At 48.3% G+C, this 26776-nt stretch overlaps 8 protein-coding genes across 8 annotated transcripts; 4 read left to right on the plus strand and 4 right to left on the minus strand.

Moving 5' to 3' along the window:
* Positions 1–2305: 2305 nt before the first annotated feature.
* Positions 2306–3289, plus strand: BP5553_08159 (Uncharacterized protein; the record flags this gene model as incomplete). The annotated part of the gene is made up of 1 exon (XM_032016782.1): positions 2306–3289. The coding sequence occupies one exon, from the start codon at positions 2306–2308 to the stop codon at positions 3287–3289; it is 984 nt and encodes a 327-aa protein (XP_031867073.1).
* Positions 3290–4498: 1209 nt separating this feature from the next.
* BP5553_08160 (Multidrug transporter) lies at positions 4499–6304 on the plus strand (the record flags this gene model as incomplete). The annotated part of the gene is made up of 1 exon (XM_032016783.1): positions 4499–6304. The coding sequence occupies one exon, from the start codon at positions 4499–4501 to the stop codon at positions 6302–6304; it is 1806 nt and encodes a 601-aa protein (XP_031867074.1).
* Positions 6305–7738: 1434 nt separating this feature from the next.
* BP5553_08161 (MFS general substrate transporter) lies at positions 7739–9568 on the minus strand (the record flags this gene model as incomplete). The annotated part of the gene is made up of 6 exons (XM_032016784.1): positions 7739–8396; positions 8523–8663; positions 8736–8937; positions 9009–9226; positions 9279–9379; positions 9446–9568. 6 exons carry the CDS (start codon positions 9566–9568, stop codon positions 7739–7741), a joined length of 1443 nt encoding a protein of 480 aa, XP_031867075.1.
* Positions 9569–13923: 4355 nt separating this feature from the next.
* On the minus strand, positions 13924–15452 carry BP5553_08162 (uncharacterized protein; the record flags this gene model as incomplete). Its single annotated transcript, XM_032016785.1, has 2 exons — positions 13924–15375; positions 15426–15452. 2 exons carry the CDS (start codon positions 15450–15452, stop codon positions 13924–13926), a joined length of 1479 nt encoding a protein of 492 aa, XP_031867076.1.
* Positions 15453–16471: 1019 nt separating this feature from the next.
* Positions 16472–18841, plus strand: BP5553_08163 (uncharacterized protein; the record flags this gene model as incomplete). Its single annotated transcript, XM_032016786.1, has 2 exons — positions 16472–16582; positions 16667–18841. 2 exons carry the CDS (start codon positions 16472–16474, stop codon positions 18839–18841), a joined length of 2286 nt encoding a protein of 761 aa, XP_031867077.1.
* A 428-nt stretch (positions 18842–19269) lies between these two features.
* BP5553_08164 (uncharacterized protein) lies at positions 19270–22025 on the minus strand (the record flags this gene model as incomplete). The annotated part of the gene is made up of 4 exons (XM_032016787.1): positions 19270–21310; positions 21360–21469; positions 21520–21813; positions 21867–22025. The coding sequence occupies 4 exons, from the start codon at positions 22023–22025 to the stop codon at positions 19270–19272; spliced, it is 2604 nt and encodes an 867-aa protein (XP_031867078.1).
* A 1132-nt stretch (positions 22026–23157) lies between these two features.
* On the minus strand, positions 23158–24025 carry BP5553_08165 (Uncharacterized protein; the record flags this gene model as incomplete). The annotated part of the gene is made up of 4 exons (XM_032016788.1): positions 23158–23168; positions 23224–23460; positions 23540–23745; positions 23802–24025. 4 exons carry the CDS (start codon positions 24023–24025, stop codon positions 23158–23160), a joined length of 678 nt encoding a protein of 225 aa, XP_031867079.1.
* An 832-nt stretch (positions 24026–24857) lies between these two features.
* Positions 24858–25235, plus strand: BP5553_08166 (uncharacterized protein; the record flags this gene model as incomplete). The annotated part of the gene is made up of 1 exon (XM_032016789.1): positions 24858–25235. One exon carries the CDS (start codon positions 24858–24860, stop codon positions 25233–25235), a length of 378 nt encoding a protein of 125 aa, XP_031867080.1.
* Between the last annotated feature and the right edge of the window lie 1541 nt (positions 25236–26776).

Here is a 26776-nt window from a genome sequence, read left to right on the forward strand (position 1 = left end):
CTTGGTTCAACGTCAGGATCGGGATATTAGTGGACCTATAAGTGGTCTTCCCTTGGTTGAGTTGGCCATAAAACCCATAAAGGGATATATTTCAATGCCCACCTGGTGTGGCTTGCCAATGTGCATTTTGGAGCCTATGAAGAAAGTGCCATGCAAAGGATACAAGGTCCTAGCAAGCTCCCATCCATAGAAAGTTCAAATATAGTAAATGGTTCTTAAGGGCATTTTCAATTGGAATTATAATGCTGTACAAACAGGTTTGTATTCCCAAACAACATGTACATGGCGTTACTAACTCACTTTAAATAATTTGCCCCAGATCCCGACTTAGGGACTTCAGTCCCTTCGTACGAAGTATTCGAGTTAGATTCGTTAACTTACCATTCAGGAGACATAATCTAGAACGCATGCAAACTCTTGGCTTGCAGTATTAGGGCATCAATTGAGATTGTAGAAATTGACTCTTAAGGAGGGGGGCATAAAAGTCTAAATAAACATAGAACGAGAATGCTATTTGTTCTCAGGTATGGATAGAGGCGGGGCACCGGCTCGATATATCCGCATGCTTGTAGAAAGTATTTTCGGCAAGGAAGTGCGGGGTTTATATTCCAACTCTTGCTTCTTATGTTGGAGGACCTCGAATAGGAGATTACGGCCGTTTTGGAGAAATTTGTCGGGTGGCGGGTGAGGGAATACAGAATGGGTAATTTAGCTAAGGAGTCTTGAAAGGTATGCTCTCCAGATCATCAAGCTAATCGATTTCGTACAAGTATTGCTCCCGTTTGGGTCTGAACGCTAGGTGGAGGGAGAGCAAGGAACTAAAAATGGGTTAATACCAAGATGAGGGGAACTATTACTAGCAGGCTGGATTCGAAGTTCTATACATTCTCTGAAGTTATGACATCAAGATGAAAAACTAATACCACCCTGTAGCTGATTCCAATACGTAATATGTAGCACGCCCGGGAGCTGTACATCATAGAAGTAAAACCGAATAGGGAAGATGGCTTAAAGATTGGCTAATATTGGAAAGAATAACAACCCGTCAAACCGGAAAAGCAAAGCCTGCGAAGAAGGCGCTTATTCGGATGCCAAAATGCGGACGGCTACGCTACACAGCCTTGGGAGGTGGAGAAGGGGGGGTTGCCGTTGTTCTTTAATAGGCACATCTTGGTATCCGCCTATCTTTCTTCCTTTAGCCTAGTGCCTCCCTCTTCGTATGTAGCTTCGCACCCTTGAGAGGTTGCCTCTCCAGAGCATTCAATACACACGCATATCTTTGTTCTCTCCATTCCCTAACCTCCGATCTGATAGCACAGCCACAAGGAAAATAGATTCTCGATGACAGGACAGCCACCTCAAATCTATGGAATCTGGGTGACCACATACATTTGAGCTCTTATCAACTACCTAGCTATACCTACCTCGAGAGGCAAGAGGAATCACAGGAATCACACGATGCACAAAATGGGTAATAACCGGGGTTTATATTTTGCTTTTTGTTATTGCCGAGGGAACACTGATTTTGTTCTGGAACAACCAATTCGTTCTAGTGCCATGCGTTATACGCGTCGTCCTAGCTCCCATAGGCCTAATATTCTTACTAAGTGCCTGTAGCTGATTAGTCTGCATACGGATCTACCTACCCTCTCCTCGGTACCTAACTTTGAGTCCTTAGTATTGACACTTTTTCCAACCTTCCTTGAAGCCTTGCGGCAATTGCGCCTCCTATTGCCCAGAACATGCTGTCAGTCCGTCCTTGTGCTCGAGTATCCCCGCCGCGCCTACTTCCCACTTTTTCCTTCGTCGACCCCGCTCGCCTGGTTCGATCACGTTAGAATGTTGGATCGGTGTGCAATCCCCAAGTCGCCATGCATATTTTGGCCTTAAGACAAATTGTCTATACCCGCAACTTGTGCCCACCGCGGCTGCTCCCAGGCCTCCATCGGGCCCATCCGTCGGGGCCCGCTGCAGAAAATACCAATACCAAGTCCTGAGGTTGCGGTTTTCTTTCACTGCCCTATCGCAACCCCCCTAAGCCCACATAACATCACCCACCTCAAACCATGCAGTCGGGTCAATAGTGTAGGTACTGTACAGTACGTGTACGCAGTATTGGATACCGAATTAGGAGTTAGCAGGGTAGGCAAGCTATATTATTAGATACAGCTTCAATGGCCGGAGGTAGATCGAGGTCGCTGTACTTAAAGCGACCGAAGGTTCTGTTGCATGGGAAGCCCCATCTCCATCATTTCCTGCCATTCATTCCTATTCTCCCGGGGAAATCTTGACCTCAATATCAAAAATGTTGAGCCTCCTCTCTCTAGTCCTTTTGGCATTGCCGACAAGTTTCGCTGCCCCATTATCTGGCCGCACCGATCCAGTGATCCGCCAAGTTTACACCTTTGGCCCGAACAGATTCATTGAAAACATTGCCGTACGGTCGAACAGCAAGCTCCTTGTCACTTCCATGAGCGTTCCCGATCTCTTCAGCATCAATCCTACACTTACCTCACCGACAGCGCCTATTGTTTATACATTCCCCAATGCCAGTGGCCTATCAGGAATCACCGAGACATCCCCTGACGTCTTCGCTGTTGTCTCGGGAGTCTGGGACCTCGCCACCACACGCGCAAATCTTGGTTCCCTCTCAGTCTGGACCGTCAATTTCTGCGGCTCATCTCCTGTTGTCAGCCATGTCGCCAGCATTGCAAACTCCACTATCCTCAATGGCATCACAACGGTTCCCGGTTCTCCCCATCTCGTCCTGGCCGCCGACTCGGACATTGGTGCCGTGTGGAAAGTGAACACTCTCACTGGCGCATACAGCATTGCCTTCTCTGATCCGCTTTTCCTCCCTACCGGCACGGCACCAGGGACCAATCTAGGCATCAATGGTCTCAAGGCCAAGGGGAGTTACCTATACTTCACCAATTCCGCCCTAGGCATCTACGGACGTGTGGGAATCAATAGCCTAGGGAACAAAGTTGGCAGTGTCCAGACCCTTGCCAGCATGCCGGTGGTTGGCGGGCACTATGACGATCTCGATATCGATGCGAGCGGCAATACTTGGATTGCAACACACCCTTCGCACGTTGTCAAGGTTAAGTCCGATGGTACTCAGAAGGTTCTTGCGAATACTGCGTTGTTGTTGAACCCAACGAGTGCAGCTTTCGGAAGAGGAAATGCCTTGGAGAAGCGGACCCTGTATGTGACGAATGGAGGGGAGTTTGTTGGTAATGACCTTGTGAATGAAGGTATTGTTTCGTTTGATACGGCTGGGTTTTAACGTCGTCTTGTTGTCTTGGATACATCTGGGTTGTGAATTTTAACGATTTGAATGGCGTATAATGTCGGGGAACGATCTATTAAACGACTGCATGAATAAATGAATCCATATTTGTTTTTGGAACATATATTTGACCCCTACCCGATCTCAATACAGCGACTTTAAATCCAAGAGGAAGGTCGTCGTCGTCGTGATTTTGGTCTCATTTATGTAGTAAGACAGTGACACCCACGACCGGTAGATTGGAAGCATCAAGTGGGTAATATCCGATTTGTGCCACCAATGCGCCATACCACAGGAATGCGCCGTCATCGAGAACTGACTACAATAACATCGGGCGGTGTATTGGCCCGATACTGCCATTTTCTCGGAGTTACCAATTAACGGCGGATGTACATGGATGTAGGTATCACGTACACCGTATCAGAATCAGAGTTTTATCATTAGCCGGCTCCACAGATACCCCGATGGGTTTCAAAGCACAACGTTGTTATGGCTGAATGAAGGTTCTGCAACTGCGCGGGTTTAGTAATCCGGTGGGAGGATTGAAATGATGCAATGAGGCTTTGCCTGACAAAGCAGAGCAACCACAGCAACAACAACAACCCATCACACCACGCCCAGGTATTCTAATTACTTCCACTCACGCGCTACCGAATCAAATCAGCTCGGCTAGGTCCCTCGCGCGTCGCTAAACGTTCCATATGCTTGATGACGCCCTGTGGTTGGCAGCTTATGGCCGTTTTTTCTCCCTTTCTGTGGGCTGCACAGATTTCTCCCCTGTGTTAATAATTTGCGGTGACTCAGTTGTTGAACAGCACAACAGGCAATGCTTACAGCCAAGGAGTTTAGCAAATCAAACTCCGCCAGGGGAATCGCTGATATATAGATATCGGTGATAAGAGCTCTATCGGCGATGTATTTCCGCCGAAATGGTGGACGGCTTACCTTTCAGAAGGTTGAGGTTGTTATCAATCGTGCTCGAGTAGCCCAAGTGGGCGATTGCCGGGCCTAGCAATGAATTATATATATTTCCATATCGCCCTCGCAAGTTACTTTCTGCCTATCTTCATTCCCAAGTCCTCGATCAGTTGACTGCTTTCCTATCTCGAGTTTCCCGGGTCATTACCTGAACTTCCTCCTTCTTCTTCCTCTCTCCCCACCACCAACACCTCATATCCCAGCACTATCCGCATAACCCTTTTCAACATGACGGATCTCTTACGGGAAGCCCCGTTGGGCCAAATCCTACGCTGGGCCACGGGAAATCGAATCCTCCAATACCCAGAAGAACTACCTGGCTTCGAATTGCCCAAAACATATACCGCTCTCCTTAACTCCGATAAGCATCAAGAGATACAAGGGATTCCAACACGGGAACAGGAAGCTACTCATCAATCAAGCCGTTCGAGTAATGCTGCTTCTGACATTGAGAAAGTCAAGACTGAGCCCTCCCCTTACGACGAAGCCGACAAGACCCTCGGACTAACCAGAACGAGGAGTCGATTGGAAACAGCCCCCTACTCAGAAGACCGCCTCGAGGTTGAAGCAGAACTCGCCATCGAGCGGACAAGAACTCAACCCGTCATCCCTCAGAAGACCTCGGACGGCTTAATATTAGTCGACTGGTATACCACAGACGACTCCGCCAATCCGTATAACTGGACGAATAAGAAACGCTTCCTGATATCCCTCATTATATGTCTATACACCTTCGTGGTCTACACTGGCTCCGCAATCTACACATCCAGCATAGGAGGCGTGATGGAGAAATTTGGCGTTAGCGAAACAGACGCTTCGCTACCCCTATCTCTATACGTCCTCGCTTACGGCATCGGTCCTCTCCTTTGGGCGCCCCTTTCTGAGATCCCCATCATCGGACGGTCTCCTGTCTACGCGGCAACCATGGCGCTTTTCACCATCCTGTCACTCCCTACAGCCATGGCCAGCAACTTCGCTGGTCTCCTCGTCCTCCGCTTTCTCCAAGGCTTCTTCGGCTCCCCATGTCTCGCCATCGGCGCAGCCACCATGCAAGACATGTACTCCATGCTATACCTACCCTACGCTCTCGTAGGTTGGGTATCAGCCGCATACTGCGGACCTGCCCTCGGCCCTCTCCTCTCGGGCTTCGCAGTCACCGCAAAAGGATGGCGGTGGTCCCTTTGGGAAATCCTGTGGGCCGCTGGTCCTGTCTTCCTGCTCATGTTCCTCCTCCTCCCTGAGACCTCCACCCCCAATATCCTCCTCCGTCGTGCCCAACGCCTGCGAAAGCTCACTGGTGATGACCGTCTCCGGTCACAATCTGAAATTGACCAGAAGAGCCTGAGACCCACCGCAATCCTCGTGGACGCCGTGATCAAGCCCATGGAGATAACCATCAAGGACCCGGCCATCCTCTTCGTCAACCTCTACACCGCAATCATATACGGGATCTACTACAGTTTCTTTGAAGTTTTCCCGTTAGTTTATCCTCCAATGTACGGGTTTTCTCTTGGAATGGTTGGCGTTGTCTTCCTCTGCGTACTCGTATCTTGCATTGCCGGAATAGCAATATACTGCGGGTACCTCCACTACATCCTCATTCCCGATATCAAGGCCAACGGGCTCCGGGCCCAAGAATCCCGTCTCGTTCCTGCCCTATTCGCATGCTTCGGGCCGACTATCGGCCTCTTCGTATTCGCCTGGACAGCCAACCCGTCGATCCACTGGATCGCCCCCACCATCGGGATTGTGATCTATGGAGGTACGGTGTTTGTCGTTATGCAATGTATTTTCGTCTATGTGCCCCTAAGTTACCCTCAATACGCCGCGAGTCTTTTCGCGGGCAATGATTTCTTGAGGAGTGCGTTTGCTTGCGGGAGTATCATGTTCGGCAGACCCCTGTTTTTAAACCTAGGGGTGGGCAAGGGTGTGAGTTTGCTTGGTGGCTTGAGTGTCATTGGCATTATCGGAATGTTTGCCTTGTGGATCTTCGGGGCGAAGCTCAGGGCGAGAAGTAAGTTTGCTGTGGCTTAATTGAGGTGTATAGCCATAAGAGGGGGAAGTTTGTAAGACGAGACTTTGTAATGAGTGGCATGAAAGTTTGGGAGTTTGGTGTTTACTAGTTCTACTGCGTTGGAGTTGGAAACTGGGGTATATCATAGATATATATAATAGAGATAAATTATAACCGTCACATGTATTTTGCTTCTTAGCCTATCCTTTGAGATCCTCCTGTGACTGGAGTGGCCTACACTATAGCGCATTATTAGGCGAATTTGGTATAAACCTCGTTTTGCTCTGGTATTATAAGGCCTAGCGGCTATTGCCTATATATATCTCCGATATCGAGCTTCTATGCTATTTCTATATACTAATATAAATAGTGTAAATATGTTCGGTTCGGTTAGATATTTATACCACTTGAATATCTCAATTATAGTGAGATATTCATACAATTTGAATCTCTCAATTCTAGTAAGATATTTATATAACTTGAATACTTCAATTCTAGTAAGATATTTATATAGCTAGGACTTCTCCTCTACCTCTATTACTAGAATTAATCAACTCTTTCTACCTGTTTTTTCAGTGCCTTCAAAACACTGACATATATACAGTGCGGGGAGCTAAGTCCGAAGAGGAAGACAGTGCATCTCTAACATCAACAAAGTATACAAAGTATGCAAAGTATACAAAGTCAGCACCACGATTATCGGAGGAAGTAGCAAAGCGGACGGAAAAGGGGACCTCGGAGGAGTATCTAACAAAGTACCTAATAATACGATGTCTAATATAGACATTATCCACTACAGGCAAGTAGTAGGTATACTTCGCGAAACTTCCTAATAATATCCAGGAAGTCAATGTAAATACGACCAAGTGCCTTCACCCCCTTTGGCATAAGACGAAGTGCCTGCATCCACTTAAGCACACGACGACGTGCTTATATCCCCTTTCATATCCAAGGAGCCTAATATCACGTTTGCTCCGTCCCCAGAGCTTGGCCGGTCACGCCCCAAGGAGCGGTTATCCGATGTCTTAGAAATCTGTTTTTATAGTGAGGATGGCTTTGGTAATAACACCGGGGATAGAGCAAATGATTCGTCGCTTTTCCAACTTCTGTTGCCAAATTTTGAATCTACTGAGGCGGCCTCTAAGGTTCTAACGACGAATCTGAGCTAGGGAGCAAACTTAGTGACAAGCTGCCTGCTTTCTCCTTTGAAGTTATTATATAAACACAGACAAATATTCGTATAGAGGAAAACGAGACGAGGGAGGACGACTTGGAATATTTTTCGCACCGTAAACGCCTGCTCGACCTTCGTTATCTCTATTAACTGGCAACTGACTTTAGCCTCAGCATATATATTCCCACAAAAATTTCCGCACCCTCCGAGCCTTGTAGCTAGCAGGTTACCTTTGCCTCTATTTAACTAAAACCGAGGTATTCAAATCGATTGCTACGTCTTATTTGTTAGGCAGTATCTCAGGAGTCATGCCACGGTCCTCTATTTTCTCCGTCCCATTCTTCTCCACCGTCAAATCTCCCGTATCCCCAGTCTCCTCGTCCTTCTTCATCATCTCGCTCTCTATTCCAATACTAGTAGTCGTGAACTTATCCGCCGGATCCCTATAGGCCGGCACGAAATTCACACAAAGTGCATACGACCAAGCCGCAACGAAAAACGCCAATGGGACTGTCATCGCGATTGACATTGACTTGTGAAGATCCGCAACGCCTCCTAATAATGCAGGGACACAAGCTCCTCCGGCTACACCACCAACAATCCATCCCGATCCCCGTTTCGTGTGTTTTCCTAGCCCACGCATTCCCAGCGCGACGATGGTGGGGAAGCATATGCTCTCGAAGAATAGAGTGATGAACAGCATTGACATGCCGATGTCACCTCCCTGTGTTATGCTGGGCGCGATGAAGACGATGCACAGTGTGAGGTAGGCGAGGAAGACCCAGCGCGGGCGTATGAATTTCATGAGGAATACACCGATGAACCGACCGAGTGCAAAGCCACCTTGGGCGCCGGCTAGGAATTTTGCTCCTAGAGAGTTGGAGGTGTTAGGGCGAGTTTGGGTAACGTAGTTTATAAAGTAGGATGCTATAGCTATTCTGCGAGTTTCAAGGTCAAAGGGTTAGATTAAATTTTCAATTGGTGGGAGACGGTACGCAGGGAAAGTGATATTTGGGATTAACTTGATGTGTTGAATGAGGCGTTTGTTGTGAGATATGACTTACTGGGCGCCAGTATAGCAGAATTGCGCAAATGCAGCATGGAAAAGTCGGTATTGCTTCCAGAACGGTTTATCATCAGAACTTGCATGTGTTTCCTCAGCTTGAAATGCCATATCTGCATCGGTAATCTCAGGGATTGGAGAACTGGGCGGGTTTTGGAAGTCAGTATTATGGTCGAAATGGGGGAGGGGTTATTTTGAGCAGCGAGTAACCTACAAGTAGAAAACGACGGCGAGGAGGAATACAAAACAAGCGATGGCGAGATATACCCATTGTACATTTTCCAGAGCTTTTGGGTCATCGTCAGTCTTTAGAAAGAATACATAAGAGCCCAAGACGGGAGCAACGACTGTTCCGACTCCGTTGAGAGCTTGCGCAAGGTTGATTCGCATCTCGGCATATCTTGGAGGGCCGCAAACTAAATTTAGAACACCGTTAGTAACTTAGTTTTCTCGGAAGTGCTAGGGAGAATCGATATTTAAAACTGACCTGTAATATAAGGGTTTGCGGCCGTTTCAAGAGCGCCCAAGCCATTTCCAATAATAAAAATTGCAGCGCAAAACCCCCCAAACGATCGATGGAGAATACAAGGCCAGGCAATCAGTGCTCCAACACCGTACAGGCAAAGGCCCCAGATAAATACAGGCTTGAATCCATAGTGTCGCAGGATCCAATTCGCATGGCCAAGTGAAGCGAGTGGGTAGGCACTGGAATAATACTGTAAGTAATTTCCCATAACCCTTCAGACTGATTACATACCCAAAATAAGCTGCTTGGAGTCCTGACGACCTAGCTACGGTTATTCCCAGAGTGTTTTGGAAATGCTTATTCAATGTATCGAGGAGGCCGTAGGAGAAGCCCTGTATTGAAATTCATTAGCTAGCGAATCCGATTGACCGAGACAGTTATGTCGACTATATGCGCACCCAGAGGAAGAATAGAATTGTGACTAGACATAGTGGATATACGGATTGTCTGAGTGTTATTTCCGCCGCGTTTGTCCTCTCTTTGTCGCTGATTTTCAGCGACTGTTTCTTGAAGATGGCCATTGTGATACACGGACTCTTCGCACCTCGCTTTAACTAGGAGATGGAGGTTGCGCGATATATGAGGAGATCTGAAAGGGTAGCTAACGGAGGAAAGGAGAAGAGATATGGCAACTATGCGGAAGTGGAAGTTTGCCCATAATCGTGGCTCGGTGTAACTCTAGATACAGCATCATCTAGATCCTGACTTATGTTTACGAGTACCTGCCCCTTTCGGAGGAGTCCCGATGCAGATCCCCATGTCGCCTCCAAACTGCGGGGTTGGGGGCAATTGGGGGCAACGATGATGCGGGGGGCTGGAATGTCTGAACGAAGAAGCCTGGATGTGGTACGAGAAATCCACCAACCAAAGGACCCAAGTAATGTAGATCTCGGGAATTGAGACGGAGGTCGCAGCGGCGATCGCTACTTGGATATCAGGTATTCTAGAAGGTCAGGCCGAGGAGCGGAGTAAGGGGTAATACTCAATGCCAAAACTGTAGTATACTAGAATGCTAAATGGGAATATAGTAAGTATATAAGGGTACGCAGTAAACATATGACGAATTAAATCGTGGATGGAGCAACGTTGTAGAAAGCTTAAAGGTCGTCAAGACGGCGGAAGTGACGTCGTCGACTTGGCGCCCAACCGGCATCCAACCCTTACGCAGTAGTGCTACGGTACTCAGGTAGTGGAACAATCAACTGCTTAGAGTTTAGAAGCCTAGAATCCCACTTTAACACTGTTCTCTTTCAAGAGTACGGTACGGTACTCAGCACTTAGTACTATATACTGTACCAGGATCAGATAAAATTTGCTCAACCTATCCTTTGAAGCCAACTATATATTCTATTATGTATAGTATGTACACAAAGTATAAGGTACATTTTACTTACACATTGCTTGGTACCTACATCGTAGGTAGAAGAGAACTCCCACAACCTCACGTGCAGCACTGTCCCGTGATGCAACGTGATGCGCCACGGCCGGCACGTCCCGCCATCGCGCATAAATTGTTGCACGTCGCAATTTTGAATCGCCTTTGGAGATTTGCGTTATCCAAGATCCTGACTTTCTGAGATCTGGATAAATTCAAGGCACGGATTCCGAGAATCCGCTCTCAGATTCCTTGGGGGACCGGTCTTTAAGGTTTCTGTTGACCGTTGCAATTGTGCACCCTGCCGTAGGACAGATTTCGAGAGAATAGGTTGAAGGCAGAAGTTAATTATTAAACAATGCAACAGCCGCACCCGTTTACCGGAACTGATATATATGTATCACGAAGTACCCTCAGCCAACATTTGCGGAGGCCGGAGGATTGATGCCGGAAAAGTTCCGACGCACTTCGACGTGAATCGCGATGAGCAACAAACCCCCCTTTGTGGTTTTAGAGTTCGGATGTCTCGTTATAATCATGTGATCATCGATATTGTCAGGTGACTGGCTTTGTCCCAGCCTTCGCTTCTTCTCCTCAGACAACTCGGACCCTCCATCAGCGCATAGAGAGTGACTCACTCGGCCACACTGTCTATAGAGCACAAAGTAAGAGGGCTACCGTATCCAGGCCTATACTCCGTACCCAACCCGCTTTCAGAGAGTTGCACAGCACACTCGGAACCACTCTGGAAACGGAGCAAGTACGTAATTTGAGAGCGTGTCTTGTGTAGGTACGTAGTACGTACTATGTACTACGAAGTACTTGGTAAACCATCCCCTGTCGTTAAATCTCCGCATCGAGGCAACATCGCTCGAAGGTACGGCTAGAACCACCGGCAGTTCGTACAATTGATACGGACGTCTCCGAGAGAAACCGCCTCGAGTACCTAGCCTTGCAGGGGAGGGCGTCTGTCCAGATCCCGCCTTGCATATCCAAGAGACGTCTCGGGGCTTCTCCGGCAAACTGATATGAACAAATGCTACGACACTCAAATTAAAAGGTAACCATGTATAGAGATAAATAAGTCTAATCTACGAGCTCTAGACTTAGAGCTATATAAATAAGAACCCTATCCCTCTATAAGGTCGTTAAATAAGAGGAAATCGTGGCTGAATTATATCAAAAACATCCTGGTTGAGGGTTTTAGGACCTAGGTAGGTATAGTAATAGGGGTTTCGTGAAGCACTCTATTACAGTCTTGTACTACCACGATATAAACATATGTAGTAAATTAGAAAGACGTTTAGTATAGTAATAGTATAAAATTCTCAGTGTAGCTATATAATTAGACCGCTGCTCGTAAAACGGCAACAATACTCGTGTTTTGATCTGTGTAGGGGTGGTGCTGGCTCCCAAGGTATTTGGGACGTTTTCTCCGTCTCCGAAGGGCGCTACGCCTTCAACCAGGGTTTCCAGCGCGGGGATGTACTTCTTCCCCAGGCGATACTTGAATATTTATCAAGATACTTGCTTGGGAATGTCTCCGAGCCATCGATCTTAATATCATATCTATGGCTTCCGGGAAATACGATGCTTGTAACCTACACATTCTGGCGCATGCATCAAAGTGGTTCCGGCTCATCAATCATCCGTATGTCTAAGGGGCTACCTATGACGGCTAAAGATTTTAAAGAAAAGTCATTTCTATAGTTTATACTCTAAAACACAGCTGCCTTTCCTTCTGTCCGAATTCCGGTACTGTCCTTGAGCTTTTCATAGACGACTTTCTTTGCTCATCACAAGATATAGCCCTCCTCATATCCATTCCTTCTTTTTCTTCGGTGGGTGACGTTCCTGGTGTCGAGGAAAATCATATGACTCCACCCATCTCTCCTTCAAGCTTCCCTTCACAAAGCGGTACCCAGGTCCTGCTTTTCTCCGCCTCTTAACAACCGTTCCTCCCACGAATGAATCACCTAAAGGGGGTAGAGATGATAATGTAACGAAAATGACTGTGGGATGAACGGGGGACGGGATATCGCCTTTCCTCGTTGAAGCAATAGAGTTTTTTAGTCCGTAAAGCCGCCTCATATACGTCTTTGAGTTGGTGAGATAGAACACGACCATTTGGGGTTGCCGGTAGTCTCTGCTCTGTGATCTCCATGCAACGAAAGCGAATGGCTGGGATCATGCGGATCAACACGATTGAAGGCCGTCCTCTTCCCTCTCCTCCGTTTCTTTTCTCAAGTTTTAAATCCTTCCCCTTTCATCACGTCCTCTCATTCAATAAAGGTCGAAATCTCCCCCGCGCCATCCCTCTCATCCCCGCTTCCCTCGGCCCTCTCTCCCTCGAAATCCTCACCACAAGCGGCAACCTCCTATCCAACCTCCTTGCAAATCTGCCGTTGCTCAAAGCAATACCAGCCACACCATCCACCCAGGGCGCCTCCACTTTTAGCCCATAAAACCGCAATGCAAGTACATAGAAAACGCGGACTGAAGGCTCGTCCGCGATGACTGGAAGATAGCAACCCGTAGTGCGTAGAAGATGTGAGCCTAGGGGAACGAGGCGACCTGCTGTATGACCGAGCATTGTTTGATCCTGCCCAGAGAGTTGGAATGAGAAGTTTGTGAGGATTGTAATTGATTGATGTTGATTCGTGGTGTTGAGGGATCTCACTCCTGCCCGCGACGTTGTATCTCGAAAATCCTTTCGAAAATCCAAAGAATGCCCAAGAAATAAATTAGAAGCCCTCTTTCTGCACTCGTTTAATATAATAGAATATTCTCTATCTTTTCCATACTATAGAATGTGCCTACAATAGTGCTGGTGGTATTTCATTTATACTGCAGTTGACTCAGGGCTGAGCCGCCAGCGCCAGCAACTGAAACCCCTCCAGGTGCTACCGTCGGGAATCTTACTTGCATGCACAGCCCTGAAGCACAATAATAGGGCTACAATTGCCGCAATTTCAAGCCTCAGGCCACCCTATTTGTTCCAGTTCCGTAGCTGAGGAGTCACGAGCTACCCCTAGGCTGACTCGAAAATAAACCGGAAACTATCGCGATGCCATTTTAAGCGGTGGACAGCGACCGTCTCCCTTCAGTCGATCTGACGTAAGTATCCAAGTTTCCTATATGATTGCCCACACTGCGATGTCTTGGTCAAGATTCTCTAAGCTAATGCATAATAAAGCCTCGTTATTCTATTTATTAGAATTGATTTTTGATTGAACAAAGAAAATTTTGTATACATCAAGCCCACGGCTAGACATGCAATCGAGCATATGCTCATCTATGTACAATATATAGTCGCTTGTCACATTATTGCAACCCGGCATTTATGCCATCTAACGGGGCCAATCAGTGGCTCAAACCCCCTGGTGTTTTATTTTCAACACCATACAGTACCGTGGCATGGTGGTTGAGTATTTGAATTTGGATTTGCATCCAACGATACCCCTGATTGTCTCTTGTCCACACTTCATTAGCATGGATATCTCACTGCTCCTTCCCCTTCTTTTCCTCCTTGGCCTTTTTCTTCCCATCCCGGTATTTCCCAATCTTCTCACTCATATACCGCCAAGACCTTCCAAATCCCGCAGTTAATAGACCTTGAAGACTTTGAACTGTACTTGGCCATCCAATAGTCTTCTTAATAGCATATCTAACCTCCGCTCGTAAGTCTTCTGGCGGTTGGTTTGCAATGCGTCTCTCGAACCCACCACCTTCTCTCCTATGAATTCTCGTTGCGTCTTCATCACTCGAGCCTTCGAGCATCTTGTTGAATTCCAGCTGGGGGATTTGAAACTTCTTTTGATATTGGAAATAGAGTTTTGAGCGGAAAGCCTTCGGTAACCGTCGAACCATGTTTCCTCGCTTGACGGGGTCCATGTCCTGGGTTAATTGGACATTTGCGGAGGGATCGGAAACCCATTCGGGGTCTGAGCATCTGGGATCGTTGAAATCGACGTTCGGAAGATTTTCAATCAGGGGTGAATAGAGGCGTCTGAAGTTCGGGAGATTATTTCCTACGATATTGGCAACTTTGGAGGGGTCTTCTGTTGGTAAAGCCATTCGTGGGTCGCCCATATAGCTGATGCTCGCTATTGTACCGTACAGCTCCTCCTCCGTGAACGATGGGGGGAGAAGTAGGAGTGCTGTTCGCAAAGCGGATAGAAGATTGACTTGGTTCGCGAGCCGCACTCGAGGATCGTCTCGGAGGATTTTCACTGGCTTTTGTAACCGGCCAGCCAGATATAGCGTCGTCCATTCCGAAAGGTCAGTACACAGCGTGTCCAAATTAACCACCCCGTATTTTATCAGTGTCCCATTAACCGTCACATACGGATTGAAATAGACTCCCGCGCCCCATTTGTCCTGCACTGCTGAAACGGCGCCGGACCCAAGCGCACCAAGTGCGGAATAATGGTCGCGATGTTGATGGAGGTTCAAGGAATGCCAGTGCTGTGTGTACGAGACACCGAATATAAAATCAATCATTTTCGGGTTCCCGCCTTGGGCTTTCTCTACTGCAGACGGAGGGTTTGAGTGTATTGATGTCGCACTTGAGGGCGTGGCCTTCGCCTTCGATTGGGGAAATACACCCGAGCCGTAAGCAAAGGCATACCGGATGGGAGCCCGGAAATTCCACAGTATCTGGCGCAACGCTTCTTTGAACTCATCGTTAATTAGCATGTGCTGATTAACCCCGAAATTTGTATGCGGTAATTGTGAGAATTTCGAGATGTCGAAGTTGGGATTATCTTCCCAGTCTGCGGGCGGTTTTGAGGTCGGGCCATCGCTGGCGGGCGGCTCGGATTTTGGATTCGATTGAGTTGCAAGAGTACGGCTCCATTGGATGGGCGATCCAATGGGCCTATAGCCCCGGTTCGATATTTGCCTACGAACAAAGCATTGTGAAGAGTTCCGGATGGGAACCTGCCAGCAAAGCTGGGGAATTAGCTGTGGTGACGGCACGTGTGGAGGACTGGGTAGCTTACTTGGAGATGGAGATGCCGGACTGCCATTACAAGGTAAACGGTCTATCTCACCAGGGAGAATAGTACGATTTTGAGTGGTTGGAGCAGCCTATGCCGCAAAAGTGTCACCGTTTGGGCTTGTCAAAAGCCATGAGCATGTAGAGTTGTCGTCATGGCGAAAAGTCCAAAGTTCCGAAGTTTAAACAAAACATCACCGCAAGCAGCAAGTGTCGCTTGGGAGATCCCCGCTCCCCGACAGGTGGAACTGGAACGCCCGCCAACAGGTACGGAGTACACACTGGGCACCACTGAATAATGACAACATCGGGGGCGAAGTCCCGTAAATTACCGAGGTAGGGAATGTATACGGTATTTTCACCATACCAAAACGTCTTAAACGCGGATTTAGCAAGTAGGTAGTGGTAAGCCAATATGGAGTATATAGAGATTGCTAAAAGTACGGTGACGCTGGTTAAGTGCCTAAAAACCCCAATGCAGCACCTTGAGCGCCCTTCCTATCCTAATGACTACTTATATTTATACCTAAAGGAGCCATATCTGAGGAGGCTGCTATAAACTAAAGGCCTCCAGATAAGGTGCTCCTCATTGCTAGGAACTTAGGAAAGGGCGGGAGCTACGTGTATGAAACTAATGGATGTGACTTATTTGTTGTGAATAGGAGCCATCGCTTCGTAGTGCAAGGAAAACGTAACATACTCGTAATTATTCTCCAAGATGGCAATAAGAGTACCCCCGTAGTAGCTCTGAATATCAACTGACATTTCGTAAAAAAAAAGGGGGTGAATAGATAGCCCAGAAGAGCTTTGTTAGACATTAGTTCATCCGGCCTGAAACACTTTGAATTGTTTCATATAAATACCAATATTAAAATCTTGTGGACGCTGGTGTGCCAAATTGCCCTAGCAACAAAGAAAGTCGCGATTGTTGTCATTGCCACGTGATCGCCTTCCAACACTTCTCTCTGAGCAGGACACACTTTTGTCGCAACACTTCCCTAGACCACCTTGGACTTGGATTTGAGCGCGCAAAGCGCTCGTTCCACCACTATGAAGTCGCATTCCCCCCGCAAGACTTTGGATGGCTCGAGAAGGAGAAGTTCCGTTACTGCAGGGCACCGTACGAGCGTCGGCAGCGGGATTCCTAGGGTCCAGTCTCGAGTGAGTTCCTCTCACTCCTCTACGACTGATGCGTTACGCGGCTTAAGATATTGAAGTGCAAAATATACTAATATAGAAAAACAGATTGCACTAGCACGCGCATCCACCACACAACCCGCGTACGACTTCATGACTGGGGAATCATTGGCGTCGCGCCCCCCATCAAGAGACAGCTTCCGACGATCAACTCGAATGCCTTCGGCCGAGCCGCTGAATAAGTCAGTCACTGAATCAGAGCAAGACCGAAACAAGCGCCAGCGGGAACTGGACGAACTCAAAGCCGAGTTGAAGACTCTACAATACACTATTGATAATCACAAGCAAGAGGAAGAGCTTGCGAAGTTAAGACATGAAAGTGAGCTCCGAGACGCTCGGCGGAAAGCCGAAGAGGATTTCAAGAAGAGGCAGGCGGCAGAGTCTGAAAAGACAAAGGCATTGCGACAATATGAGTCCTTACTCGAGGAAGTTACTGAGGGTAGAGATATCGCAAGTAACGAAAAGGCTACACTCGAGAGACGACTTCGGGAGATCGAGGAGAGCAAGCGGATTCTGGAGGAGGAAGTAGAAGATATCAAGAACGAGCGAGAAGAGAGCATTCGTGGGATTGGAAGGAGAACTGCGGAGCTCCAAACTCGGAATGAGACCCTCCAGCGGACCGTGGAAGATTTGCAGCAGGATTCGGATAGGAGGGAGGCGCTACTGCAGGATGTCCAACAACAGCTGTCGAGCAAAGAGACAGTAATCGGCAATCTTGAGGCAGAGGTTCTACGGCTGAAGGCACAAACGGGGGATGCAGACACACTGGCGATTATTAAGAGGGAACTCAGCGAGCAGGTCACACACATCCGGACTCTAGAAGCCACGAACAGAGAACAGGCTGCGGAATTAAAACATTTCAAGAGGCTTCACAAGAGCGTTGAAGTAGTGGAGGAGGAGAAGAGATCTCTTCAGAGAAAGCTCGATGCGATGGAGGGATTGGAGAACGAGCTAGGGGAGGCTAGGATTCAGCGACAGAGACTAGAAGATGAGCGCCTGGCATGGACTGCCTATCTTAAGAGCGAAGCTAGCCCAGATGGTGAGCTCGAGTTTGACTCTCCAGAGGAATTGGCGAGAGCTCTGATTGCAGAGCGGCTACGAACTGCCACCTTGGTTGAACGTGTCGGTGCTATTGAGGCTGAATTATCTGGGAAGGATCTCGCTATCCAGACCCTCGAGGCAGATAAGTCAACTTGGTCGGCGCAAAATGAGAAGGCCAAAACAGCTACTGGTGCAGCCGGCGACAATAAAGCTCTACTTCGATTAGAGCGACAACGAGCTCTTGCCATCAAAGAGGCAGAGTATCTCCGGGCTCAACTCAAGACTTATGACACGGAAGATACAACCTTCCAAGCAGAGAATGTCGACGAGGCCAAGCTTAAGCGGGTCCAGGAGCTTGAAGACATGGTCGACCAATACCGGCAAGAGGTCCAAACTCTCGACGGTGAGTTAGCCTCTAGGGAGAAAGCGGTCGCCCCAGTGCCAGAAACTATAGGAAGCAAGCGGCCTCGCGATGAGACTGAAGAGAACGAGCGACTTGGCCAACTATCCCGCAAAAACCGCAAGCTCCAAGACGAACTTAGCACCTTCCAAACCAACACCAAAATCCTCCAAAAAGAGCTCTCGGTAGCACAGGAGCGTCTCACAGCAGCCAACCAACAAAGCCAAACACGTATTCTCTCCCTACGCTCCAACCCCACATCCGATGTAGAAGCCATCAAAATGAGCACCCTAAACGCCCTCCGCCAAGAAAATGCCGATCTCCTCACCCAACTCCAAACCTCCAGAGCTGTAACGAGCGTCCCAATATCCACCCTCGAAGCTTCCCGCCGCGACGTCCAAGACGCCGAAGCGCGGCTTGCCTCAGAAAAGAAGCGCAACGACCGTCTCATGAAAGTCTGGGGCGCCAAATCTGCTGAGTTCCGACAGCTCGTAATCTCCCTTCTCGGCTGGGACGTAGTATTCATGCGCGATGGCAAAACAAGAGTCACGAGCTATTTCTACCCCAGCAAGGGAGATGAAGAGAACAGCATTGTTTTTGACGGGGAGAGGGGGACCATGAAAATCAGCGGCGGGCCGCAGAGTTCGTTTGCACTTAAAATTTCGGACCAGATTAAATTCTGGGTTAAGGAGCGGGGAAGTATCCCTTGCTTGCTGGCAGCGTTAACGTTGGAGTTTTATGAGGAGGCTAATAGGGATGGGACGTTGAGAGTTGATGTGTGATTATGTCTCTCTAGGATGAAGGATATGCTGTGTAAATATGTCTTGTTATGGGATATGCGTGACGAGGGATGGGGCGGCGTTTTCGCGGTTGGCGTAACCAAGTGTATCTTCGAGATAATATACTTCTGGACTTGTGCTAAGGAATCAAAATTATTGGTATTCATTTGAGTACCGGAACCGTGCTAGAAAATATAGGGCTTAAAAATAATATCATACTAGATCATGAATCATCTTAGTGATCCACTTACGCCTGGTTCAAAACGAAGCCTTGTAGAAAACGTTAAACTTCATTTGCATTATCTCATAAGCAATCAGGAATTAGTCATGACACCAATAAATATAAAAAGCCACTCCACAATCCCAAATACCCCAATACCAAAACCAAAACCCGTATACTCCATCCAGCATTAATCCACCTCATCCCTTCTTTAGTCGAGACATTCAATACCCTCAAGAGCCACCATGGCCCTTGTCCCCTGACTCTCAAAACTACTAACCATTCTCTCACACTCGGTCTTCAGTCTTTGCTCCGCTAACTCGGCATTATAATGAATCCATTCCTCGACTGACATTTTCTTCTCCGGGCTAGTCAATATGCCACTCTTTGCCCTCTCCATTTCCTCCCCAAGAATATCTCGCAGGTTTCCAACGCCGTGTTCGCCCCCGGGCGAATTAGCCAAGACAGTGTCTAGATCAACACTTGTCCAGGGATGAAGGGTTTGTAGACCTGTCATGATATTTCGTTTAGAGGGCGACATGGCGGGTGTCATGGCCGCCAAAGGAGAGCGCTTCCGAGTGGAATGAGGAGTGGCGATTTTCTTGGTGGCTGCAGAAGGTTTTGAGGAAGGTGGATGGTTCTCGGCGTCTGAAGACTGAGGAGATTCAGAGGGTGTTGACTCTTTTGGAGGAGGAGTTGGTGATCGAGGTAACTCAACAACGACTTTGGCCTTGGCCGATTTTGTCTTAGATTGCGAAGATGACCCATTCTTGAGTATAGAAACATCGTCTGATGTTTCTACGGCGGCTGAGGGCTCTGGTGCGTCTACTATGGGCGTGCTACGGATAGGTTCTTCCTCCACGCTTTCCGGAGCAGGCGTGTGGAAATTCTCCTCTGTAGTACTCATCCCACTCTGAGACATTATCCTTCCATTCATAGGTATCCCGGACGCTTCTGGCTGGGTGATGGAAGTAGTTTGTGACGATTTGTAGAGGATTTCCTCGATATTCCTACTAGCTGCTTTCTTGCCTTTCTTCATTGTGCTTCCTCGGCGATTTGAGCCACCTCTTACAACAGTTGACTGACTGGCCATGCTGTCGTCGGTCTCATTACCAGGATCATCTTCATGGGGAGCAACCGAAGCATTGAAATCTGAGTTCATTGACAAGCGCGAATTCCCAGTAGTTCTAGCTGATACCTTTCGGGTAGGCTGACGAGAGGTTGCCCTCTGTCTCTTAGGTTGAATGATAGGTGAAGAGTGATGAAGAGAGATGCTTTGTTCCAACTGATCCGCAATTTGCCGGGAGGCATCTTCATCAGCTTCTCTCTGTGCCTCTGCTTCAGCAGCTTTCTTTGCAGCTGCCTGCTGCTTGGCAGAGGGCTTTCGCTGTGTTTTCCCCTTAGCACCCTTGGCTTTTGGGAGCGGTTTTGAATCTACCTCCATGGCCTCAAGTTCTGCTTCAATTGCAGCTTCATCGATCTCTGCCGGCTCGATCCCGAACATAGAATGATCTGCTTTCGTAACTCTAGTCGGCCGGGTACCTTTCTTGGGAGGTGCAATAGACTTAGAGAGCTGACACTCGTCATCTGTTAGATGCCTTTCCAGATCTGCCTCCAGCGCCGCGTCTATCTCGTCGTCGTTGGGAACAAGCGTCTTCAGAGGTGCTACAGATGCATTGGAGGCTTTCCGTGGCGGCTTCGTTGAGCTCCGGCCTTTTCTAGCTTTTGGTTGTGAATTCGCATGTGGCACATCTTCAACTGTCAACGCCATAGAGTCATCCACAGCGGCGCTGCCTCTGGTTCTGGTGGCACGCCGTTTCGGTGGAGGTGCAGTACTTTCCATTGTTATATCTGCCATGTTGTCCTCTTGTTCACTCTTCCTCTTTTTCCCTCGAGCTAGTTTTGGTGCGATATCGACCTGAACTTCAAAGCCATCATCCTCCGGTTCAGGATGTGCCACCACCTCAGTTGGCTCGCCTTTTTTCGCTCTAGTTTTCCGGCCCTTTGCAGGTGCCTTCTTTGATTTCCCCATGTTTCTTGTGGTATTTGTAGCCGTGGTGAGAATGCTATCTCCTTCCTCTGCTGGCAGATCCGCAAAAGAGGGTGCCTCCGAGGCCGCAGTTATCGATGATTGCGTCGAGAGACGAGAAATTTTTGATGTTCTCTTGTTTCTTTTCGCGGCAGGACTTCGTTTGTGATTGTTGATAAGTTGGAAGAAAGGACATTCTGGGGAACGATTAAAGTGTTCGTCCCTTCCAAAATTAGCACTCACGAAATTAGACTTTTGTTAGGCAAACCTACAAGGGCTTATCTGATGGTTCCCAGCCATCCAATCCCAGTTCGCAGTAAGTACAGGTTGCCATATCATCACTTTCAGCCGTTGGTGTATATTTCCAGCCCGCATCCACCATCTTTGCCCATGTTAGCAATGATTATTGTCCACAATCAAAATAAATCATACCTGTTTGACCTTGCATTTCCAACCCTTTTTTCCCTCATGTGGCCATTTATTTGTAAATGTAGCTTTCCGGGCAGCAATCATCCTTGTGCTAGAAGGGTATTCGCTGCTCAGCTCCTCATCTTGCCTTCCGATTGCTGCAACAATCGCCCATCCACAATCTGGAGAGTGCTTGAGATGTTCAACAAGGGGGTCGTCGTTTTCTTCCCATCCGTCGAGGGAGTAATGGCATAAGAAGCAGACAGCGTTATCTGGGTTGGCTTGGCCAGGGTAATAGAAGAAGCCTGCGTTGGCGAACTTTACGAGGTCAGTGGAAAGAACATATATAGGTAAAACAGGAATACCCGTACCTCTTCTGGGGACATTGATTTGTGAGGCCATTTCATCGTCTTAGGAGCCCTTGAACTCGCGTTTGACGTCCTGCGTTTCGCAAGTGGCTGTGCTGTTTGGAATGATGCAAGTCGGGCCTCGTAGGCAAAATATTGATCGTATACAGTGCTGGTAGCCATTTTGCGCTATTTATATTCCTTTGAACCTGTAATGGTCTGTTCAAAGCTTTGGGGAGTCGATGTATGCGGTTTGTTGACCAGCCGGCGCGAACACTGTGGTGGGAATCCGAGAAGAGGTGCCAAATAAACTTTCTCCTCTCTAGATAAATGTCACAATTGAGTAGCGTATTCGATAATCATATGGAATCTGACGCGTTAATGTACTGAAGAAACAACCTATCGATTAGTAGAATCAGTCGCGAGAGGTGGTATACAAGCCATGGTGGGTTTGTTTACTTCGGCGGAATCTCGGCTCCTACCTGATATGCGAGTTTGATCACGTGCAACTGGCCAGAACGAAACTAGGCCACGTGCTTCTCCCTCCAGTCCAATTTACAAGTACTTACAACTTACGTTACTTTCTGAAGCATCCTCCACGCGCGGTCATAGCTATGGACCTAGGTAGAACAGCTGCGCAAGTGGATCCGATAGACAGTTGCGATGACCTATCTCTACGACAAATATTAGATAACTACGCACAGTAATGTTAGAAGTGTTGCTATGGCGCATTCTTGGGCGAATTTAGTGCAAAACTCTTTTCGCTAGAAATATCAGGTACCTACAGCCATTACCTATCTACCTAGGAACCTAAGGTAAGTAGGTATATATACCTCCGATATTAAGCTTCTATACCATTTCCATATAATTTAAATAGTCGGCATATAGACTATACTCTATTTTCGAATATCTAGCCAGCCGCAAAGTAATGGCCGTTGGCCTTATAACACTAGCGAAAAGAGTTTTGCGCCAAATTCGCCCAAGAATACGCCATATGTTGCATCTAGACAAAATCGAGTTATTCGCGGTAGCACTGTAGTGAAATCGAGCCGGGAGCATTAGGGATAGTCAAAGGGGGCGCCACGCCTTAGGTTGTTCCTGGAAAGGGATCTTAATTATACCAAAATTTTGATATATTTCTCGATCCAACCCCTACAAGAGACTAGAATTCGAATCTACTCTCCTCTACTACCACCGACCACCTAACCAAACTATCCAGCAACCCTACAACCCAAGATCATCCTCCCATCCCCTCCTAAACTTCCAAGTTCGTATCCAACGAATCCATGCCGTTATTTGCCTGTCCAGTGCGCATTTATGGCTTGCCTACGAAGATGTGAGCCTACTTAACTGGGCACCAGGGGGAATGCATCCTACTAACAAGTCTGCCATTGGACGCCGACGACGAACGAAACCTTCCCATCGACGGAGTCCTGTGTGAGGAGACCGGAAGAGGCGGAGTTGGTGGAAGTCAAGCGGACTTGGGAGTTGATATTGAGCGGAAGAGCGGCTCCGCAAGGAGACCAGATGGTTGACGTGAATGGGATAGCATCCTCAACCAGATAATCGCTGGATATTGGGCCCTTGAAGGTAGTAGAGGTAGATGCCTGGGTGGCAGCTATTGTTTAATGGCACAGTCAGCTATCATGCAGTAGTACTCCAATTCGCGGGAGGGAGTGTCTCATTGAGTCACATACATCCGGAGAAATAGTAGGTTGCAGACTGCACGCCGGTCACTCCTGCTCCAAGATCAGCATATCCACGGAATTGGGTGTCCAGAACACTGTATTGGAAGCCAGATGGGTATTGCAGGTTAATGTTAAGCTGGCAGTTTGCGCGGCTCGATGTAATGGGGACACCAGGGCCGATGGATGCCATGAAGGAGTCGAAGATGAGGGTGAAGCTAAAATGCGCATTGGCGTCAGCTACTAGTTGACCAATTGAGCGGAGAGAACGGACGTCAAACGGTCTGGGGAGATATAAGATCCTACGGATCCCTGTGGGCAGCCAGTTCCACCATAAGTGATGGAGTTGATAGTAACCTGGGATGGGTTTGGCGCGCCACTCGGTGTTGCAGCTGGGGCCGCTGGGGATCCGACAGTAATTCCAAGAATCGGGTTCTCTGGTGCTGGAGCAGCCAAGGCCGTAGCCACAAGAGCGAAAACGGGGAGGATTGCAAGCATCTTGGCGAGTTATCAGTGATGTAGTTATCGATTGGGATGAGATACGAGTCGGTAAATCTGCGGAAGTGGTGTGAGAGCGGTGGATGGGAGGCAGAGTGAGAGGACCGGCGAGGACTTTATATCTGCAGCTTTGTGCATGATGGCGGGGGTGAGGTGGGATGACGGACGGTTCGCACCCGTCTCGATATTGGATTCCAGGCAGTAGAATTTCGGCCCTGATAGCTTCTAGCTACCATTATGGCGGCAAGCCGGACCCTCCGCGTTTTCGTCTGGACCCGGAAATCTTGCCCCGCAACAATATGAGTAGCGCCACAGCTGTAAGGGAGCTGTAGGGTGACAGGTACAATACGAGATACCATGGTGGTGTATACATCGGATAAAGATAGGCGAGGACAGAGATTCGACAATCGCTAGAAAGCCAAGATGGGTTCTGGATCAAGGTACGCCACAAAGGTGCGACCCGTGTAAAAACGTGGCCCGTGGTGTGCCTGTGACTGCAATTCATATCGGGCAGAAAGTAATAGATTGCAAAAGTGCTATGTATAGCAGCAGAGTAAGCTTATAAAAAGGTGTGGATGGGACCGCTCCTGCGTCCCTGGCCCTGAACATGGGTGAGGGGCGTGAAGGGGTTGGTCTTGAGCAAAAAGGGAATGGGCCGGCCATCATCACGTATCTGATCATTCGGAAGCTTGCAGGAAATTCCACGAGTTGTGTTTCCAAGTCAGAGACGTCCATATCAAGGATGGAATTGTCATAATTTGCTCTTGGCCGACATCGCGTTGCTAGATGTAGATGACATCCACTCGGGATAGCCAACTCCAGTCACTAAACAATGGGGTGTGGCTTGAGGATTGCACGTGTGCCTTTGCAGTGGGCAGCATTCCTAATCGCTTTGATGCGCACGCCTTCCCCGGAAGAAGAGCCCCATATCTTGTCGATCGGCAGGGACACAGATTACCGACGACTTGTCTCCAGCGTGCGAAGAACTCTCCGAGCCCGAGTAAACGGTCTCCAAGGCCCAGCACCGCTGTCTGGGGACCTGCTCATCACCATAAAGAGAAGATCAACGCGGTTTCCGCCGCAGTCTGGGGCCATGGAGTATATGCCCATGCTGGAGTCAGGGCTCCAGACTTCAAGGCCTCTGGCAGCTGGAACAATCGCCAGTCGAGGGCTCGTAAGGAAGGAGTTTAGGCACGACGACACCGCCTAGGGGTGACCAGACAGCGGGCGGTACCTTCCTACAGCTGGGAGGCTCCCTAACGGTTAATGTCATGTTCGCATTCTCGTAGAATAAAGTACGTGGAATTGATTGCAAATGGCAGATACTCCAGAACGGGACGTCGTTCGGGGGATGAATTAAGGTTGATTCCCCAGTCGCTGAAGTCGCTTGTCGTTTATAGACCGAGGCGACATGGGCCAAGGGGCGCCGTAGCCTCTTGCGGAAAGGTGCGCTGCCTGGTATTTGCAACGTCGTAACTTTAATATCCGGTAATGTGTTTATACTATTTGCCTAATAACTTGTATATACAACCAAAGAGCTACCCGTACGTATAGACTCGCACAACTCTTTGCATTGGTCTGACAATTAGCTCTGTTAATATCGAACCATGTTCTAAACCTAGGGTCTTCCGAGCTCGACAAGGAATAGGCACGATGAGACCACAGCAGCACAGCAGGAGGGGTTGGCCGCCAGGGCCAGAGCCAGAGTCCAAGGCGGGTTGGTAGGTTGCGATCAAATTAAGGCATCTGCCTATTCCCAGCATCTCGATATACGTCGTTCTATTTAAAGCCCTGCACTACAGTAGGTCAATTTCAGATTTGGCACAAGGTGGCGATTGGGAATGCCGTTCGCCGAGAACCTTTGATTTTGGCCTGTTAAATTGTGCTGCCGAGGCCTCGCCCAGCGATGGACTATTATATGTAGTCTATAATTTGCCAGACTATTCCAACAAGGGTTCGAAATCATGAAATCTACGCCAGAACTGGAAGCTGCAAGGTGCAAGCTGCAGGTTACGAAGGTGGCCAGGATCCATGGCAGATATCAGATGATGCGGTCAGATCAGATGATGATGCATAATACACAACCGCGTTTTCTGTCATCCTTAATTCAGGAAGAAATATTGTTTTCCCAACCATTTTCTCTTGGCAACATGTCACCTCCACATCTATATTAGGTCGCTCCAGGCAGACGGTTTTTGATAACCATCACCATATTATGCCTGTATCCCGGCCAACGCAATCATTGCTGCGAGCTTTCGGGGAGAAGCTCTCCTTCGGAGCTGATTTGCCGGTCCGCCGCTCCGATTCCCAATGTTTGTTTTGTCTTCATGGGTTTCAACGTTTCTTTCCGCCCGGATGTCGGCAGTAAAAGCTTATGCCACTGTTACCAAGCTAAGACGCGGGTATATCTATGCGGATCATAGTTTTGCTAGAGGTTTTGAGAGTTGCCTAGTCTAACGACGGCAGGATACGAGGTCGTGGAAGCGCACCAGCTCGCAGATCTGTCGTCACAGGATCGTGGGATCTCGTCCGTAATCCGTTTTGAGTGCTGATTTCTTTTTCCTCAGCAGAGAATCAGAGATCATTGTCCTCTCAAAAGCCCAGAATGGATCCGAAGATGCCTCCGCTGTCCCAATTCATATCCGGGCGAAGCTCAAGGCAGCAGCCAGTTTGGCCCAGCCAGACCGGAATCATAAAAATAACTTTATAGCTCCATTCTCCTTGTCGATCCGGCTCCTCGGATGGGCCCAT

This window comes from Venustampulla echinocandica, assembly GCF_003357145.1.
Source record: "Venustampulla echinocandica strain BP 5553 chromosome Unknown scaffold_7, whole genome shotgun sequence".
Lineage (NCBI taxonomy): Eukaryota > Fungi > Ascomycota > Leotiomycetes > Helotiales > Pleuroascaceae > Venustampulla > Venustampulla echinocandica.